The following is a 19,240-nucleotide window of genomic DNA, read 5'->3' as shown; positions in this document are numbered from 1 at the left end:
GTAAGTGCAGAAATAGAGGTGTTTCCAAAATTCTCCTTATCCAAATTTCTCCCTGGTTTTGGGAATTCCAAAATTCCCCTGCCCCCCCCCCAGTACAAGCAATCCATTAAGAATCTTCTGTTCTTCTTCTTTTTTATGTTGCAAACTGTGTGCAGTTGTGAACTATGTGCCCACAGTCTGCCACACAATTCCTTCCATTAATACAGATCTTTTACAACCTCCACACCACCAATGCACATATATGAGCATTAATAAAACACTTAAAAGACAACCTTCATGCAATTGTAGGGTGATAAGATCAAGTCCCTTTTTGTGCCTTATAGCCTTGTATGTAACAATTCATCTGACCGCCATTGGCAACAAGGGATTCATGCAGGCAAGTGCGGAAGCTGATAGAGCAGGTGGATGCCCCCTTCTAGATCATTCTGTCATTCTTTTGCAAGTCCTCTTGGTTTCTATGCCAGTAGCAGAAGAAGATAAGTCTCTTCCTTCACAACAAGCATTAAAACACAGTAAGCTAGTGGAGGAAGAATGGATCACTCCATCTCTCTCTCACGAGTCTGTTTTCCAGACTGTTAAGATGTCCTATTCTGTTTCCATGCTGGCTACAGAGGAGGAGAAATGTCCCCTTCTCAACAGCTACTATAAAAATACAGGCTATTAATCTCTCTGCAGAGTTTATTTTATTTTTGTAGGGTTATTTACAAGGTTGCTGCAGTGATCTAGCAGCACTGAGCACTTTGTTTGCATTTATAAAATACAATGCAAAAAGAATCTATGTGGTCATATATGCACTCTATATGCCTAAAACTTACAGTCATTGATGATGCATGTTCCTTTTTAAAAATAATCACTCACCTTATCTTCAATCCATGCATTGTAACCAGGGGGACTTAATATCATTTGGACAATGCTAGCTACCAGCAAAGATAACAAAACAATTGGGGAGATATATTTCCATGTATAGTAATAGTACGAATTTGGTGAAAAGCCAAGCATATCCTTTAGGTCTTCCATGAATCTGGAGTGGGAGAGGCAGTGGAGGAAAAAAAACATCATTAGCTCCAGTGGGCTGCTGCTAATGTATGGTTTTGTGATGCTCATAATTGCCAACAATGTTAGCTATATGAACAACTCAAGATGTGCACTTACTTGTCTATCCCGTAAACATAAGACATGGCAATATTCTCCAAAATGACGACAATAAGCAAAGGCAATGTGGCTGAATAGTCATCAAACATAGTTACAAAGTAGTTACCAGATCGCTGTACAAATATTAAGCCAATGCAAAAGGCCAGAAGACAGCAGACAACTGCAATAAAGCACATAAGTAAGATAAGGGAAGAGATATCAAACATCCACTCATATTCTTGATATATTCTAGATACAGTGCTTCTCAGATTATTATTATTTTCTTGGGTTAGTGGATACAGTATCTTTTCTTCTTGCATGGAAGTGGCTATTGTAAAGTAAGGGTCTACAAGACGATTGTTCTCTCATTTCTTCCCTACTCTTCACCTCCAGATGTGGTGAGACTGAGAATGGACTTGAGCCTTTCCCCACTCTGACACTCACACCTCTCAAAATGCTAGAAGTGAACACCTAACACGGGAGATTTCATGATTAAGTGAATGTGGTACCTCCTCTAACTATAAAAATGATCATGCTCAACTTGGCCATGGGTTGGTGTGGTGGGATAATGAGCTGCTTGTGCGTTGAAACTCGATCCCTCAGAGCTCACTCAGTGTAGTGAAACCCTGCCTTGAGAGGAGCCCTTGAGCATGGCTCCCTCAGTCGCTGGTAGAATCTGACAGTGGGCGTTTGCGGAAGCGTTTCCAACATAAAAGCTGTTTCACAGACATGCGCCTCCTGGATTCCCTGCGTGACAGTTTCCGGCGGGGGGTGGGAGTCCTTAAGGGCTGTTCCGATACCTCCTCGCTGTTCCCACTGGAAGTATCCCAGAGCCTCCCCTCCGACTCCCTTTCCTTTGGAGCTCCCGCACTCCCCCTACTGGTTCCCTCTTCTGCTGAAGAAGAGGCTCTCCTATTCTCCTGAAGCCTTCTCACCACCTGTCCTTCCGATGGCAGTTCCCTGACATCCACCTCCCCCCCAGGGCCCCCTTCACCCCCTCCCGCTTCTTCTCTTACTGGCGGCGAGGACGGAAATCCCTGGAAGGAACTCCCCTCATCCTCTGAGGATTCAAACACTTCTAACCACGGCCTACCGCCTCTTTCCCCCTCTTCCTCTTCTTCGTCGGAATCTGTTTCCACCTCCACTTCCGACTCTGGGAACCCTTCAAATTCCCCTTCCTCATCTGTAGTCCCGAAGTGTTCCCTCCTAAACCTTGCCACTGGTTGTGGTTTACTTGGGAAACGCCGATGAAACGTTTCTATTAAAATCTCGTCTTTAACTTCCTCTGCCGGTACCCATGCGTTTTCTGACTCTTCCTCCCCCTCCCATTCTACCAAGTATTCCACCTGATTCCCCTTCCACCTGGAATCAATGATCCCTGCCACATCCATGTTGCGTTCTCTCTCTTCTATTGCGGGTGTCCGGGTGACCTCCCTCTCATGTTCCCCCCACTCACACCCCTCTCTGTATGGCGACAGTAATGACCTGTGAAATACTGGGTGCAATTTCATGTGACTGGGCAATCGGAGTTTGAATGCTACTGGGTTGACCTGCTGTATGACCTCAAAGGGTCCCAACCGTTTGGGTCTCAATTTCTTACACTCTCCCTTGAACGGCAGTCCTTGGGTGGATAGCCACACCCGGTTACCCACCCTTATGGTTTCGCCTTCCCTCCTATTTCTGTCAGCTTGCTTCTTATATTCTTCTTTGGCTTTCTCTAAGTTGAGTTGGAGCTGACGGTGGATCGCTTCCATCTCTTCAACAAAATTTTCCGCTGCAGGTACACTCCACCTTCCCCCGCCCTCTCCTGGAAACGCCCGAGGATGACACCCATAATTGGCTAGAAAAGGACTCATCCCTGTGGACACGTTCTCCGCGTTGTTGTAGGCAAATTCTGCCAGAGGTAACCAGTCCACCCAATCCGTTTCTCTGTCCTTTACATAACACCTCAGATATTGTTGCAAAACCCCGTTTGCCCTTTCTGCTTGCCCATTTGTTTCTGGGTGCCTGGCGGTGGAAAAACTTACCTCCACCTGCAACATGCTCATTAGTTTCCTCCAGAACCTAGAAGTAAATTGTTTTCCTCTGTCGCTCAAAACCCTCAAGGGGGCGCCATGCAACCTAAAAATGTGCTCCACAAACAACCTTGCGGTTTCTTCCGCTGTCACTGCATGTGAACAAGCTATAAAGTGGCACATCTTAGTTAGTAGATCTACCACCACCATGACCGCGGTTTTCCCTTTGGATCTCGGTAGATCGGTCATGAAGTCTATGGATACCATCTCCCATGGCCTTTCTGGGGTGGGTAAGGGTTCTAATAACCCCGCTGGCGCCAACCTCTCTCCCTTTGCTCTTTGGCACCTGTCGCATCCCCTGACATACTCCCGCACGTCCTCCCGCACCTTGGGCCACCAAAACTCCCTGGTAACCAACCACATGGTTTTGTGCTGCCCGAAGTGCCCCGCCGTGGGGCTGTCATGCAACTGCTTAAGCACCCGCCCTCTTAGTTCCCCACCTGGTATGTAGAGCGCCCCTTTGTAATATAGTTTTCCGTTCTTTTCCTCAAACCCCCCTGCGTTCTCACCTGTCTCCCTGAGTTCCCTAAGTTTCTCTTGGGCATATTCATCGTTTTCAATACCCTCTACCAGTTCTCTTTGCCCCACCAATGCCGCCCCACAAACCCAGTGGTCCTCTGAGATGATATGTCTTTCTTCCGCCCCTCCTTCCCCCTCCAAGTACTCAGGTTTTCTGGAGAGAGCGTCCGCCCTGACATTCTCAGCCCCTGGCACGTAGCGAATCTCAAAATTGAACTTGGAGAACTCTTGCGCCCATCTTACTTGTCTCTGGTTCAACACTCGGGCTGTTCTCCAGTATTCTAGATTTTTGTGGTCTGTCCGCACTTGAACCTTGTGTTGCGCTCCAATCAACAGGTGTCTCCATCTCTTGAACGCTTCGTGGACAGCGAGTAATTCTCTGTCGTACACTGTATAATTCCTCTCAGACTTGTTCAATTTCCTCGAGAAGAAGGCACACGGCCTCCATTCCGACGTATTCGCTCCTGGCTGCAGAAGCACGGCCCCCACCGCTCTGTCAGACGCGTCGGTTTCCACCCTCATCGGCTGCTGCAGATCCACGTGTAAGAGTTGTTCTTCCGAAGCAAACGCCCTCTTTAAACTTTCGAAAGCTCGCTGCGCTTCTTCCGTCCAGACAAATTTCTTCTTACTGCTGAGACAATCCGTGATGGGGGCTGTTAAATGGGCGAAGTTCTTGATGAACTTCCGATAGAAGTTTCCGAACCCCAAAAACCTCTGCACATCTTTCTTAGTTTTCGGTGGCCTCCATTCCAGCACCGCTTGCACCTTGCTAGGATCCATGGCCAGCCCCTTGTCCGACAACCGGTACCCAAGGAATTCCACCTCCCTGGTGTGAAACTGACACTTCTCCAGTTTCACCCACAGCTGGTTTTCTTGCAGTTTGCTCAGTACTTCTCGCACATCTCGCACATGCTGCTCTTCATCCTCCGAGTACACCAGTACATCGTCCAAGAACGCAGCGCAGTTCTTGTACAGCAATGGTCCTAGTACGTGATTCATGAATGATTGAAATACTGCTGAACCCGCCTGGAGGCCGAAAGGCATAACGCAGTACTCAAATGCCCCCAAGGGGGTGAACATAGTGGTTTTCCACTCATCTCCCTTTCTCATACGTATCAGGTTATACGCCCCCCTCAGGTCCAGCTTGGTAAAAATCTTCCCTTTTCTCACCCGGGTCAGAATGTCATCGATTCTGGGCATAGGGAAGCTCACGGGTTCGGACACTGCGTTTAGGGCCCTGAAATCCACAATTAATCTCGGTTTGTCCGAGTTTTTTTTGTCTACAAAGAACACTGGACTACCCCCCACCGCTCGTGACTCCCTGATGAACCCACGCTTCAGGTTTTTGTCAATAAACTCCCTTAGCTCCTGCATCTCTCTGTCAGACATTGCATACACCTTGCCCACTGGCAATTGCGCTCCTGGAAGTAAGTTGATTTGGCAGTCAAAGGGTCTGTGCGGGGGTAGTTTATCTGCTTCCCTTTCGCTGAAGACGTCGGCAAAATCTGCATATTGTCGTGGTACCCTACCTTGTTCCATTGCTTCTATCTTTGCTAACGTGGCCTGAGTGCCTACTTGGCCCCCTTTTTCTGTGCAGTGTCCCATACAATGCGCTGACCCAAAGGAAACCACTCTCTGATGCCATCCCACAAGCGGATCATGCAGCGCTAGCCAGCTCATCCCCAAAATGATGGGCGCTCCTCCCAACGTGGCTATATTAAACGCTATCCGTTCTGTGTGTCTTGCCACCCTCATTGTCATGGGGACAGTCTGCTGGTCTACTTCTCCCCCCAACAGCGCCCTCCCATCAATCGTGGTCACCTGCAGGGGATTTTTTAAAGGAATGGTTTGTATCTGATGGGCGGCTGCAAACTCCTTACTCATAAAGTTGCAGGAGCTGCCTGAGTCTAGTAACGCCTTCACTTTTAGTGGGTGTCCGTTTGCCAGCTCCAGCAATACCTCTATTACAAGAGCTGGTCTTGGGGGTTCTGGCGTGGGCACATTTACTGTTCCTTGGCCTGGCTGCTGTGCCCCGTCGGTGGCAGCCAGGCGTTGGCTTTTACTTGCTCCTTAGCTGCTTCTCCCTCCTCCCCAACAGCTCCCGCCATTCCTTGCCATTCTTTTCTTTGCGGACAAACCCTGGCAAAATGACCTGGCTGTTGGCAGAGAAAACATTTCTTGGCGCCTTTTCCCTCCTTCTTCCGCCCTTCACTGGGGTTTGAAATTGCGCGCGCGCGCGCTGTTCCGATCTCCATCGGCTCTGCTGGCAGAGAAGGCTGCTCTGGCATCTCTGGAATGCGGAAATCCCTCCAACGCTCCCCTTTCCCTTCCCGCTTCTCCAAGGCTCTGGCCTCCTGGCGTGAGCCTATGGCCAGCGCTGATTTAGTCAGAAGGTCCATAGACTCCGCCCTGGGCCCCCGGGAAAGTTCGTCTTTCACTGCCGAAGATAGTCCTTCTTCGAACAGCATTTGTATCGGTTCCGCTGACAAATCCCATCCTAATTTATGGATCAACATGGTGAACTCAGTCCAGTACTCACGGACAGATCGGTTCCCTTGTTTACACGCCATTAACTGCCTGCGCGCCACTTCCTGCTCAATCTCGCTGGAAAACATCAGATCCATGGCGCGAAAAAACTTCCTTGTGTCCCTTAGGGCTTCATTATTGGCTGCCATTAGTGGTCTCACCCAATCTCTGGCCGGGCCTTCGAGATGCCCAATCACAAAAGCAACCCTCGAATCCTCATCAGGAAAATCATCAAACTGCAGATTGAGGGCATATTGCATCTCAGTCCTGAAGGCTTGATAATTCCTGGGATCACCCCCAAACTTCTGCACCAGTCCTGGCACTTTCCTCGAGAGCTGGGCGGCTTTCCCCTTTTCTGCATCATGAGCCCTCCTCTCCTCCAACCTCGCCATTTGCAGAGCTAACTGTACCTCCAACATCCTGTACCTTTCTTCCAGGCTAGGACCGGCTGCAGCTGCTCCCCCATCTCCGGCTCCGGCTGGGTTGCTCATGATGCCTCTCTTTGCACAAGCTGCTTTCAGGGACTGTCAGATTGCTGTGGTGGGATAATGAGCTGCTTGTGCGTTGAAACTCGATCCCTCAGAGCTCACTCAGTGTAGTGAAACCCTGCCTTGAGAGGAGCCCTTGAGCATGGCTCCCTCAGTCGCTGGTAGAATCTGACAGTGGGCGTTTGCGGAAGCGTTTCCAACATAAAAGCTGTTTCACAGACATGCGCCTCCTGGATTCCCTGCGTGACAGTTTCCGGCGGGGGGTGGGAGTCCTTAAGGGCTGTTCCGATACCTCCTCGCTGTTCCCACTGGAAGTATCCCAGAGCCTCCCCTCCGACTCCCTTTCCTTTGGAGCTCCCGCACTCCCCCTACTGGTTCCCTCTTCTGCTGAAGAAGAGGCTCTCCTATTCTCCTGAAGCCTTCTCACCACCTGTCCTTCCGATGGCAGTTCCCTGACAGTTGGGTTGGATTGGATCTGCCGTTATATATATATATATTTATGGATGAGCATTTTATGTTCCTATTTTATTCTTGCTCTTATGCTTGGTTTCATGTTGTATGAAGAGACACAAATACTGTAACTACAGGGTGAGTCTTTTAAAATAGGCCCTGTGGAACATGTGTACTCCGTATCCACTGGGCCTCTTTTAAAGGACCTACCCTGTATAAATAAGTACAACAAACAAGCAAACAAATGTAGAGATAGTGGTTTCAGTATCCAGTATTGTGAAGAGGAGTACTCTTGCATTCAGAAACAAAACAAACTACTATATCTCCTAGCTGCCAAGTCAGACCATTGGTCCATCCAGCCCAATATTGTGTACACAGGTTGGCAGTGACTCTACAGGGTTCCAGACCAGGGGCATGCCTAGCCCTCCCTGGAGGTGCTGGTGTTTGAACCCAGGACTTTATGCAATGCAAAACAACTGCCTTACCATTGAAATATGACCCTTCAACTAAATAGTTCAGGAATGGATGAATGGTAATCAGAACAGGAGAAAATAGCACTCTGCTTTGAAAAAGAAAGATTTCAGGCCTCTGTACTAAATTATGTCCTTGAATGATATATCCATGTTTCCTTTACCCTTTACCATGTTTCTGAACAAACCACTGTCAAATATATGAGTTCAGAATATGTGGCTCACTTGTTACTCTTTTTAATATAGGAACCCCTAATATAATTAGGTCTCGTTTATTTTTATTTGTGAAGAATTATGGGTGCAAAATTTTGGCAACTTGTTTCATGTTGGTAGAAATGGAATTTTATGCCACCATGTCTCCAAGCGGATCATTTTGATTGTTAACATTTCCTAGAATGAAGTAGAACTGAAGAAAAGAAATCCGTAACAACTCACCAGTCAGAATTTCTTTTCTCACTTTGAAAGTATCAACTATTGGTGTCGTAATGCCTTCAATGGTTCCAAACATGCTTCCAAGCCCCAAATTAACCAGCATAAGGAAGAACATCACTGACCAGAAAGGAGAAGCAGGAAAGTGGGTCATGGCTTCTGTAAAGGCAATGAAAGCTAGACCAGTTCCTTGAACAGCCTGCCAAGGAGAAAGCCAAAGGATTAAACTTGGGTGGCAAAACAGGGGCAAATCAAGTCAAAATATTGTATAAGGTGGGCAAAATCAATGAAGAGAGAAGGAGGAGGAAAGAGGGAGCAGAACAATGGAGTCAGAAAAGCTATTAGGAAGTGGAAAATATATACAAATATCAAAATTGTCCTGCAGTCAATAAGGATTATTAAAACATTCTGTAATCTTTGCATCAAAGATGGAAGTGTTACTCTCACCTTGTCAAGTTCATCTTCAATCTGGCAAGGTTTTAGACCAAGGGGAAACTCTTCTTCTTTGACCTTCCGGATTATATCATAAACCAAATTATAATCTTCTGCTGTGATGCTCGATAAATTAATATGATGAGGTATAATAGCCTTGCTCAGATTGCCGACATTCAGAAGATTGACAATCTTCTCGGAATTTCTGCAAAACACAAGGGAATATAGGCATACACACCATCAATCCAAAGAATTGCTGTGGGAATTCCTAAGTGAAATATACTATAAAAATGGATAAGGAAATGAATATTCATACTGGATAATGCATTTCTCATTTATGATATTTGCTTTGAAGCCCAGAACAGCAAACACCACCAAAGTTGCCAGCACAGAAGTGAAAAAATTGATGAAGGACACCAGAACAGCATCGAAATGGCAGTTGTTGTCTCTCTTGTTGTAGCTTGAAAAGGCAATGACTCCACCAAATCCAAGCCCTAAGGCAAAGAACACCTGAGTAGCAGCTTCTCTCCAGACCTTGGGCTCCAGCATTATTTCAAGCTGTTTGAAATTAGACACAATACATGTCAGCTACAAAATACAGTATTTCTCCTAAATGGAGAGGCAACAAATAATCCAGGACGAAAACCCCCAGCACCCTAAATTTTACACTCAAATGTTCAATCCACAAGCTGAATTTGCATTCTGTACATTGTCTCATTCTTTTGCATTGCAGGTTGGTCAAAATGTATCACAAGAAATACATCAATCAAAAATCAATAGATTTGCTAATCACACACACTTTAAAAACAGCTTTCATCAATGTCAGTCAACAAGGGTTTTGTGCAGCTGTGTTTATAAGCAGCAAAAAAATATTTAGACACTAATGTATTATTATTAATTCTATGTTGTTAATTGAATAGTGTGCAAAATATAATCGCTGCCAAAACAACAGGCAAACTATCATTCTGTTTTCAAAGCATTATAGGAATGCTATTGTTTTAATGTACTGTACTGGTGTTTGACTGTAAATTGCCATGTGATCATAACTGATGAAGGATGGTTTAGAAATTGCACATGAAAATACAATAAATAAATAATGAAACTAGGACAGCTAATGTTGATGTGAGTATGTGAGATTTCTTCTATGAAGGTCAAAGCAACTGAACAAAATTTTAGCAAGATAAAGGATTAAGGTGAATTTTTAGATATATTTTAGATGTCATTAGTATTACTATAATGCAGTACTATGCACTCCCACTTGGAAGAAAGTCTTACTGAGTTTAATAGGTTTTCCTTCTAGATAAGCCTTCTAATAGTAAATAGAGAGTAACAAAACAAACCATTGTTCCATTATTTACATCTCTATTAGGCATTATGATTTCTATTAAAAGCAAATGTTTCAGCTTTACAAAAATTTCTAAATAATCTCCTAAATCTTTTCCACAGCTAAAACGAGATTTTTCTGTACTATAAAGTATAATTAAAAACATTTAGACAGGAAACTTTCTCCACTGAAACACTACACAGTGCCACAGATGAGGCAAATCATCACCGTACAGTTATAGCAAAGTTTGCTCACTAGATGGTGCTAAATATACATACTTCATTCTGTTTGAATTTCCACCGGAGGTTAACTGGGATGTCATCCTTCTATATGCCCACTGCTTTGAAGAAATCTAACTAAGGCTTGGGGAATTATACATGTAATTGGAAAAGCTCTCCCTAGCAATTTTGCCCTAAATGAGAAGTTTAGAGGAATGGTTTAAACCTTCCCTCCATATCTAGAGTCCTCATGAAATCTTCCTGCTTCCTATGCAATTAAAATTAGGGAGAGGCTCCCATTGTCACTATAGGCTTAAATATCCCCTCCCAGCAATCTTGATACACCATGCTTGTTGTTGTTATTACCACTAATCACATCTTTAATGTCACATGTAGTTAGGCCCCAGGTTTCTGGGCCCTGGGGCAGAGGAATGGAAGGGGTGTTGATAGAGGTTGCTTTGCAAATTCTTACCAATGTTTTTTTTTCTTGCTTGCTTTTGCAAACTTTTGTTTGCTTGACCCTTTCTGGGGCAAGCAGCAAAAGGTCAGAAACATTCTTTGTTTCTCTCCTTCTTGAAGACAATGGAGAGGTAAAATGAAGAGAGGGAGAAGGAGCTACCTTGAACTCCTTGGTGGAAAGGTGGGATCTAAATGTAGCTAGAAGTAACTAGAAGGAAAAGCAGTATTTTGTCAAGGAAGCAGTTTACCCAATGGATTTTGCGATCAGCTCTGTCTGCCAAAAGACCATTACTTCTCTGTAAACCTGTCCACACAAAACTACTTGTTTAAGGTGTGCATAGAAAATGTGAAAGAAGAAAATTCTTACATACTGTCAGGGGTTCCCATCTACAGAGGGATTAGCAAGATCTCAGTTCAATCCAGCTGCGGCTTGAGACTTCCCGTGTGACTTTTCCTAAATCTCTTAATCATTCTCTGGCTTAGTTTTTCATTATTAAGACATGAGTAATGCTCCCAGTCTTCTACCATGTATTTGTCTACAGGGAAGGGAGTGTCTTTTTAACAGACACTTGTGGCTACTTTGTATGAATGATCTTGACTAAGGACTTGTGAGTTTTCCGCAACAGAAACTAGAAGATAGTGAGTAAAACCAACCATTTGAACACACAAGTAGATTTTATAACTTCCCAACAGAACAAGATTTCCAGTGCAACCTCATTCATGTCTGCTCAAAGTAAGCTCCACTGTGTTCAATGGGCCTTATTCCCAGATTACAAGTGGGGAACCTGTGACCCTCGAGAGTTTGTTGGGCACATATTAGCCCCAGCCAGTATGACCAATGCTCAGGAATGAGGAAGACTGTAGGCCAGCAACATCTGGAGGGCTACAGGTTCCCTGCTCTAGAGTCTTGCCATCATTTTATCGTGTTGTCCTCTTCTGGACTGTGGAAGTGGAATGGTCTCCCTGGAGAGGTTGTGGACTCTCCTTCCTTGGAGGTTTTTAAGCAGAGGTTGGATGGCCATCTGCCAGGGATACTTTAGTTGAGATTCCTGCATTACAGAGGGTTGGAGTAGATGATCCTTGGGGTCCCTTCCAATTCTATGATCCTACCTGATGCTTTCACATTAACCCATTTTGTTACAGGACAGAGAACACATAAGCCTTTGCGTATGCAGGAGTGTGTGCACGTAGGTGAATAAGCACGAAACTGAGTTGTGAGGCGCATGTGGCTTCTAAACAGTGCAACTGAAAATCCTGATTTCTTCAGTAAATGCAGTAAATTAAGAGAAAATGTTTCTAGAATGTATGTAATGTGGGAGCATAACTTGACCCTTCCCCTTTGGCAAAGTCAATGAGATTGTTGTTTGGGTGGATTTTGACATGCTAAACCTGTTTCATGAATGATGCAGGAAGCCTCCATATTCTAAACTAAATATGAAACCACTCATGCTATGGTCAGGGGAGTTCAATCAGTCATTGGTCACGAGGTGAACATGGCCAAGTCACTACCTTTCAGCCTACCTCACAGATTGTTATGAGAATAAAATGATATGGGGAGCAGATCCATGAAAACTACCTTGAACTTCTTGGGTATTGAAATATAATAAATAAAACATCACATCCTTTTTGGCCAAGATGAGGTGGGGCAGCCATTGTGGAGAGTGAAATTATGAGATGAATGCTGAGAAAAGGAAGAACTGTTGGATGGGAATTTTCCATGGAGGCAGAGGCTTTGTGTTTTATGAATCATGCTGTGGGTCACTTTTGATATGCCCCTCTTAGAATCTTTGTCCAGCACTAGCACAGGAAGGACTTAGCACCAGAGGTGAATGACTCTGCCTGGCATAAGCAACTGTCTGTAGAACCATATTCAAGACTGTTGAATGTTGAATTAGTTACCCCATGCTACCCTACTATGTAATCCCAATCAGATTGACTGGATATGTTTATGGAAGAAGTGGAGGTTGTAATCTGAAGTAGGTTTCCTACAAACACACACACACACACACACACACACACACACACACACAAAGCAGCTTTCCTGTTGTGTGATCCCGCACCACTGGAATGGGTGTGAATAAAGTCACTGTGCAGACAGTGCTAACTGGGTAGAAAAGTCCCTATTCCCTGTGGGCTGAGACTTTGGCAGTGTAGACATTACCAGCTTAAAACACAACTAGGCTGTTCCTTTTCTCAATTCAGATCTAAACTCTTAAGTGGGAAATGCATCAAAATGCAGTACCTCATTTTTTTAAAAAAGGACATATAACTGGATAGATATAGATTGTGGCTAACAACCTGTGTACACTGCTTCCCAAACCAGTGATGGGAGTGTATTTGATGCAGAGTAAATGGTAGTATGTACACAGCCTTGGTTTGAATGGTGTAAAAAGGATGAGATTTTTATTTACTTTTTTGTTAATGGAGCTTATGTTGTACAGCAGATACACACCAACTCAGTTGACTTGTTCCACCTAACTGCAATATAATCTGATCTTGAAACAAGAGTTCATGCAAACTATTCAGGCATGAAACGAATGTCAAAAGCAATCAAACATAATAGGCAGAAACCAAGTACATACCTTAGGTGTAAACATGTGACGAATGCCATCCAGTGATCCATTTAAGAGCAGCCCTCTGATTAGAAAGCATATAAGTACCACATAAGGGAAAAGGGAGCTAAAGTACATTATCTGAAAAATACGAAAGGAATGTTAAAATAAAACCCATTAATGGCCCTTGTCTTCCACAGTCTAACCACATCTGCAGTGCATTCAGAAACCTAAGGTCATCTGACATTCCCAAAGCCCGTCATGGCATTGTGTGCTTGCTTCAGAGATCTGAAGAATTGCAGAATTATAGCTTGTGGATCCATTGCTCTTGTTTATCAGAAGAAACAAATCATGTGAAGTAAGAAATATTTTGAAACACTTTGAAGTATACCGTGCCACTTGCGGTGCTATTAAAAAAGGGACTTCAACGTGAAAGGATATGAATGCATTTTAGTGATTTGGCCATGTATTTGACCAATGCATTATTTGCAACAACTCCTTGTTTTCTGACCAAGGCTCCAACTTTATTCAAATACTCGACAGGAAAAGGAGGATCCTTGCGTTGTATTCACCACATCAACATACATGTAAAGCACAATTTGAACATTGGGAGTGAACACCAGGAATGTGCCCCTTGACCCCTTTTCCTTCCCATTCCTACCTTTCTAGAGTTGTTTCATGCTAGATGGATAAAAACCAGGGCTAAAATAAACCATCGCTCCCTGAGGGGTTGGAATCATGGTTCAAAGTGGGACATTGTAGTTATGAGGGAACAATGTTTGCTTTTTACTATGGTTTACTTCAGTGCACATGTAAATTGTAGTGACAGTTAATACAAGGAAGGGAAAGGTAATTGTTGCTGAGATGGGAAAGCAATACACATCCAAAGGGTGGCACACAGGAGCCTCTGGGTTAAATCTAAGGCCACATCCACACCATACCTTTAAAACACTATTATAACATTTTAACAGTAATGGGTTCCCCCTAAGAATCCTGGGAATGATAGCGTGTTAAGGATGCTGATAATTGTAAGGAGGCCCCTATTTCCCTCAGAGCTACAATTATAATAATAATTTATTATTTATACCCTGCCCATCTGGCTGGGTTTCTCCAGCCACTCTGTGCAGCTTCCAACAAAATATTAAAATACAATAGTCCGTCAAACATTAAATAGTAATATTTTTTTATTATTCCCAGAGTTCCCTGGAGAAAGGGTTTAATGAACCACTTTGGAAATTATAGTTTTGTGAGGGGAATAGAGGGTTTCCTAGCAACACTTAACAAACTGCACTTCCCAGGACTGGGGGGGGGGGGGGAGACGGCTGTGGCTGTTTAATGTGATATCATGGTGCTTTAAATGTACATTGCAAATGTGGCCCCAATTTCCCCTTGTTTAATGGAGGGACTCTTGTTCCAACAGTAGGATGCCTTCTGTCAGGAGAAGGAAGCTTTGGGTCCAAGACTGTGGCTAAGGATTTTGTTCTGAGCTGAAGTCCTTTAACTCTGCTTTGTGTTACAAACAGGGAATTTAGGAGTTAAGGCTCTTGTGACTCTGAGGATGGAAGGAGTGGGAAGAAACTTGATATTATAATCACCACCTGGTAAAAAAGATATTTAAAAAGTCTGCCTTTTGAGTCTTATCATCATCATAAAACAACAACAACAATTTTGTACTGGCTATATTTTAGTTAAGAAAATAAAATAATAACAGTAATAATAGGAAACCATTTCTGTACTAGAAGTTATATTACTGCTGAAATAAGAGTTTAGCAACTGTTCCACCACAATCTCTTATATAACCTAATAATCTGGGAAGATGAAATTGAGAAGCTGAATTTGTAGGGATGTGAAATAGTATACATCCCCACATGGGGATTTAGTTCCATGAAAGTTAGATTGCATTGTACAGTCACGAGTCTTGGATCTAATGGAATAATCTGTGAGGGACTCATAATGTGTAAGTTCCACTAAAAATGAAGCTTGTAAAAGAGAATTTCCCAGTGAATTGTGCTTATCTGAAGCACCCTGTGAAAAATAATAATAATAATAATCTGCTTTTATTTGCCACTAGTTTTATTATGCCACATTCTGGCATGACTCAGTCCTCTAGCCCTAAGGGAAGGTGGCCATGACAAGAGTTCCCATGTGAGTATTTTCACCCAACTCATTCTGTGAAGACATCACTCATTTGACTGGTGAGTCAGGACCACTTGCAGAAAGAAGAATCAGGGCAGGGTATGTATGAATTCCCTGGCAAACTCCTATCTTCAATCTGGGACATGTCACAGCAAAAGTACATCAAAGAAAGTATAGTATCTGCACATTCCATAAAGAGCACCCCCTCCCTCTGCATCTCCTATTGCAATAGAAACAAACAAACAAAAAAGCCAATCCTAAGCTTTAAGTAAACTGTCACATGGTCCAAAACAGTCATAGATGGATCAAACATCGGGCATGTGTATTAGCAATTTAGAAACTGGCAAATGGCAAAGGAAAAGTAGGTGCAGAGACTGTGGAGGCTCACTCTGTATGAAATTATCTTCAGATCAATTTTATCATTCTTACCTTGATCCCCAGAAAATTATGGTTGCATGGAATGTGCAATGAGAAAGGTGCAATAGGGCTGGACATTTTTGTGTGCAAATGCTGCTGGAGATTCTACTCATCTTGACCCTCTGCTTCCCCTTATGCCCTATGTGGTTAGCTCTGGCTCCAATGCTGAACTCACATCTCCACTGCTTCTGCTTTTCTTCCAGAGCAACCATGCCTCTGAAAACCAGGCCGCTATCCTTACCTCATCCAGTGCCTCTGCTGCTCTGGGCTCTCATTTCTCACAAGCCTCCCATACACAACTGGTATGATCAAATGCTTTTTAATGTCCATTTCTCCACTTGCAGACCACATGAAGAATCACAGTCTAGCATGTGGTTCCCTGTCTTCCTTTTAGGTGTCTCCTTTGGGCATTGACATCCTGAACACTTAATCTTTGACACTTGGCTTGGCAATTTGTTTCATGGATGCAGTCCAGATCCAGAAACAGAAATCCATCCTGAGAAAGCCAACTACAAATCCCATTTCTTTGTTGTGTTTTCTTCCTTTTTCTTTTTTAATTACACACCAAGATGCAATTATAAGAATTATCTATGGCAAATGAAAACAAAACAAAGGTTCTCATACCGCAACACTCCCTCTCTTTTTATCCAACTATGGTTTCTGTATTTAATAGACTACGATCTTAATGTTGATGTGCCAACATTTCTCCACTGGAGAGATTACAGAAAAGCATGGTGACTCATAGCTGCCAGCCTTTCCATGCAAACTTTATGGGAGGATAGACAAAGGGGTGTGGTGGAGAAGAATTCAGGTGGCAAATGTGAAGAAGACTTAAATCAGTTTTAAAGAAAACAAAAAAGGAACTACTCACTTTGCCTGAAGACTGGATCCCTTTAATCATTGCTAGGCAGACCATAACCCAAGCAGCCAGCAAGCAGATCGTCATTTTCCAGTTTAGACCTCCACTCTCTGAGATAGAGCTCGAAATATTGAGTGCTTCTCTGTACCAGTAATACGTTGTTGCAGAGCTTTTTTCACACTCTGGCTCCACAACTGATCAGAAAAGGAAAAGGCAATCTAAAATATTAATTGGATCCTAAATAGAAAGCAACATGTAGACAGTTCTACAAAGCATTCTACTTCCTATAATTTGTCATCATGGTACTGCCACTTGTGGCTTATTCAGACACACACATTGGAAAATGCAGGTCAAGTGCTTTGATTTTTTTCCCATTGTTTTGAATCAGTACATCTGCAGGTATGCTATCTTGGCCGGGTGGGAATTGTGTGTGTTTTTAATTTCTAGCCTTCATGGAATATGTCCATATTGTAAACTGACAAGGCACACAGGAGAAGAGATCACTGGTGCCCAGGACCAATATCAACACCTAGAGTTTTGAGGGGAGCTGCCGGGGCCCACCCCCAATATCTGCTCTGCCACCTCCCCTTTATTTTTTCTTGGTCCAAACCTGAGCAGTGTTGATTAAAAAGATCTAGACACTTGTAAGTTTCCATGTTGAACCTGACAATGCATTATTCTGAAGCATTGAGGGAAATGAAAAAGGTGTCGTCAGTCAGCTGCTCAGTGTTGCGCAGACAAACGTGTGAGGGCCCATTGACAGAAGAAGGGAGCCCACCGGAGGATAGTTTGACTGGGCCCTGCCTCATATCTGGAATTAGTACTTTTAAGGGATCTATAAAAAAATGGGATTAGCACATACAGTTTGTAATGTAGGAATGAGGAAAGCTGCAGCTGCTATAATTCCCTCTTCTGCAGAATTTTTTAAATAGCTCTAGAAGTTCTTAATGTTTTTAAATAATTTAATTTTTAGAAGTTTTTTTGGGGGGAAATTGCATTACTTTGCTATTCTGCTGTTTTCCACCCTTAGTTGAGGGGAAGAGCAAGATTGAAATGCAGTCAATCAATCAATCAATCAATCCAAGAGCCCTGTTCTCCAAAGCAATGTCTTCCTACTATGGGTCTGTGATCACGACAAACAGGTATTACTGTAATTCTCTAATAAGTGCTTTTTTAAAACCTTGCTACTAAAACAAGACCTTGAGAAGAGTTTCTACATCCATTTACTTCTTGAACAGCAAGACATGTACACTCCATCGGACTTCCTTTCAATTACACCACCACTACAACTATTAGCAACAGCAATGTAGCATCATCCATATATAGAGTGCTTTACAAATGATGCATGAACTAGAACAAGAACTATATCAGACATTGTCAAAGTCCAACCCTATAAATGTTTATTTAGGAATAAGTTCAATTGGGTTCAATGAGACTGTGTCCCAAGCAACTGTGCATAGATACTGCAGACTTAAAAATTCCACAATGCAACTTTTGTCAAGAATATGAAAATCCTGTACATCGGAAACTTGATACAGTGTTTATATAAATGTAAATGGTTCTTAAAATGTATTTATTCTTTTAGTACTATATTCTTGAACTCTGTTCCTGCAGGGAATTCCCATTCAGCGAGACCTCAGTTGAGATCCTCTGGAATAAGGAACTTAGCCAAGGGCTGTGATCCTGCTATGATCACATAAATGTGAGCTTTGCCACTGAATTAAGCAGAGGGGAGAGTGCAGCCAATTTTTAAAACCTCTTCCTGAAACTATGTATTGAATGTCAAGTTATTTAGAGAAGGAAAGTCTGTTACTTTACCGTAACTATAATCTCTGTTTGCACTGGGAACATTTGAGTACTGAGACATAACACCAAGCTAGCAAGTATCATGTATCTCTTAACGAAAATTTGTGCAACAAACTGTCAAGGCAACTTTCAAGGTTGCTGGTATACTGGCTTCAGGCAAAGGAAAAAATATTATTAGAAATGCAATTAAGATTTGTTTCTCTTATTATTTGGAGATCAAGGCATGTGGTCACCAGGAGATAATTAAAGCCTAGAGATAGATTGCATTCTATTATGCTTCATGATATGCCAGAATGGAATTATTTCATTATGGTCATGAGTTATTGCCTAATTCCCGTAGATATAAAAGTAGACATAATATAGTCTGATTATTCACAGGTATTTCAATTGTCCTCTTGGGGTTTTTGTGTGTGTTTTTGTGTGTTTTGTTTTTTGCTTAATGTTTAGGAAAATTGAAAAAATAGAATAAGGAAATAATTAGTGTGACATTCAATTACCCTTATTTATGTGTTTAGTGTAAATGTTGATAGAGCAACAGGAAATGTGTAGCACATTACACAAAAACGTTTCAGAACCTGCACCTTTCTGTTTTGAGCAAAAACAATGCAAATGCTACTATTAAAATTAGCTAAGTAAATTTAGAATGTATCTTTTAACCCTGCCCCTGGAGAAACTTTAAATAAAAAATTAATCAATTCATCTGTTTCTGCTTTCAGAATTTTGAACTTTTAAGGACTTTGACTCCAGCTTGGAAATTCCTGTTAGGTTTCTGCATGGGCTTACATTCATAGTGGATTTATGTAGAGACTATTCTGAACAGATGTGACTATCTCTATTCCTGTTTACTGCACTAAAACCTTAAAAACAAACAAACCATTAGCGTGAGCAATAAATGTTGATGCAGCAGATGACCAAGAGCCGAGAAGAGATGCTTGAGTGTTACAGCTCT

At 42.8% G+C, this 19,240-nt stretch overlaps 1 protein-coding gene across 3 annotated transcripts in view; it reads right to left on the bottom strand.

Annotated features, from left to right (window-relative positions):
- The window catches only part of SLC6A15 (solute carrier family 6 member 15), a 46,415-nt gene that overhangs the window by 1,555 nt on the left and 25,620 nt on the right, over positions 1–19,240 (bottom strand). For all 3 annotated transcript variants that reach the window (XM_079991823.1, XM_079991824.1, XM_079991825.1), the window contains exons 5-11: positions 16,498–16,679; positions 13,104–13,214; positions 8,837–9,078; positions 8,536–8,725; positions 8,095–8,287; positions 1,153–1,312; positions 859–1,021 (exon numbers count right to left, since the gene is read on the bottom strand). In XM_079991823.1, the coding sequence (XP_079847949.1) occupies positions 859–1,021; positions 1,153–1,312; positions 8,095–8,287; positions 8,536–8,725; positions 8,837–9,078; positions 13,104–13,214; positions 16,498–16,679 (1,241 nt within the window). The remainder of the gene's footprint in view (positions 1–858; positions 1,022–1,152; positions 1,313–8,094; positions 8,288–8,535; positions 8,726–8,836; positions 9,079–13,103; positions 13,215–16,497; positions 16,680–19,240) is intronic.

The sequence above is a fragment of the Podarcis cretensis genome, assembly GCF_951804945.1.
Source record: "Podarcis cretensis genome assembly, chromosome: 10".
NCBI classification, from domain to species: Eukaryota; Metazoa; Chordata; class Lepidosauria; order Squamata; family Lacertidae; genus Podarcis; species Podarcis cretensis.
Note: the sequence above shows the minus strand (reverse complement) of the source record. Positions and strands in the feature narration are given on the sequence as shown.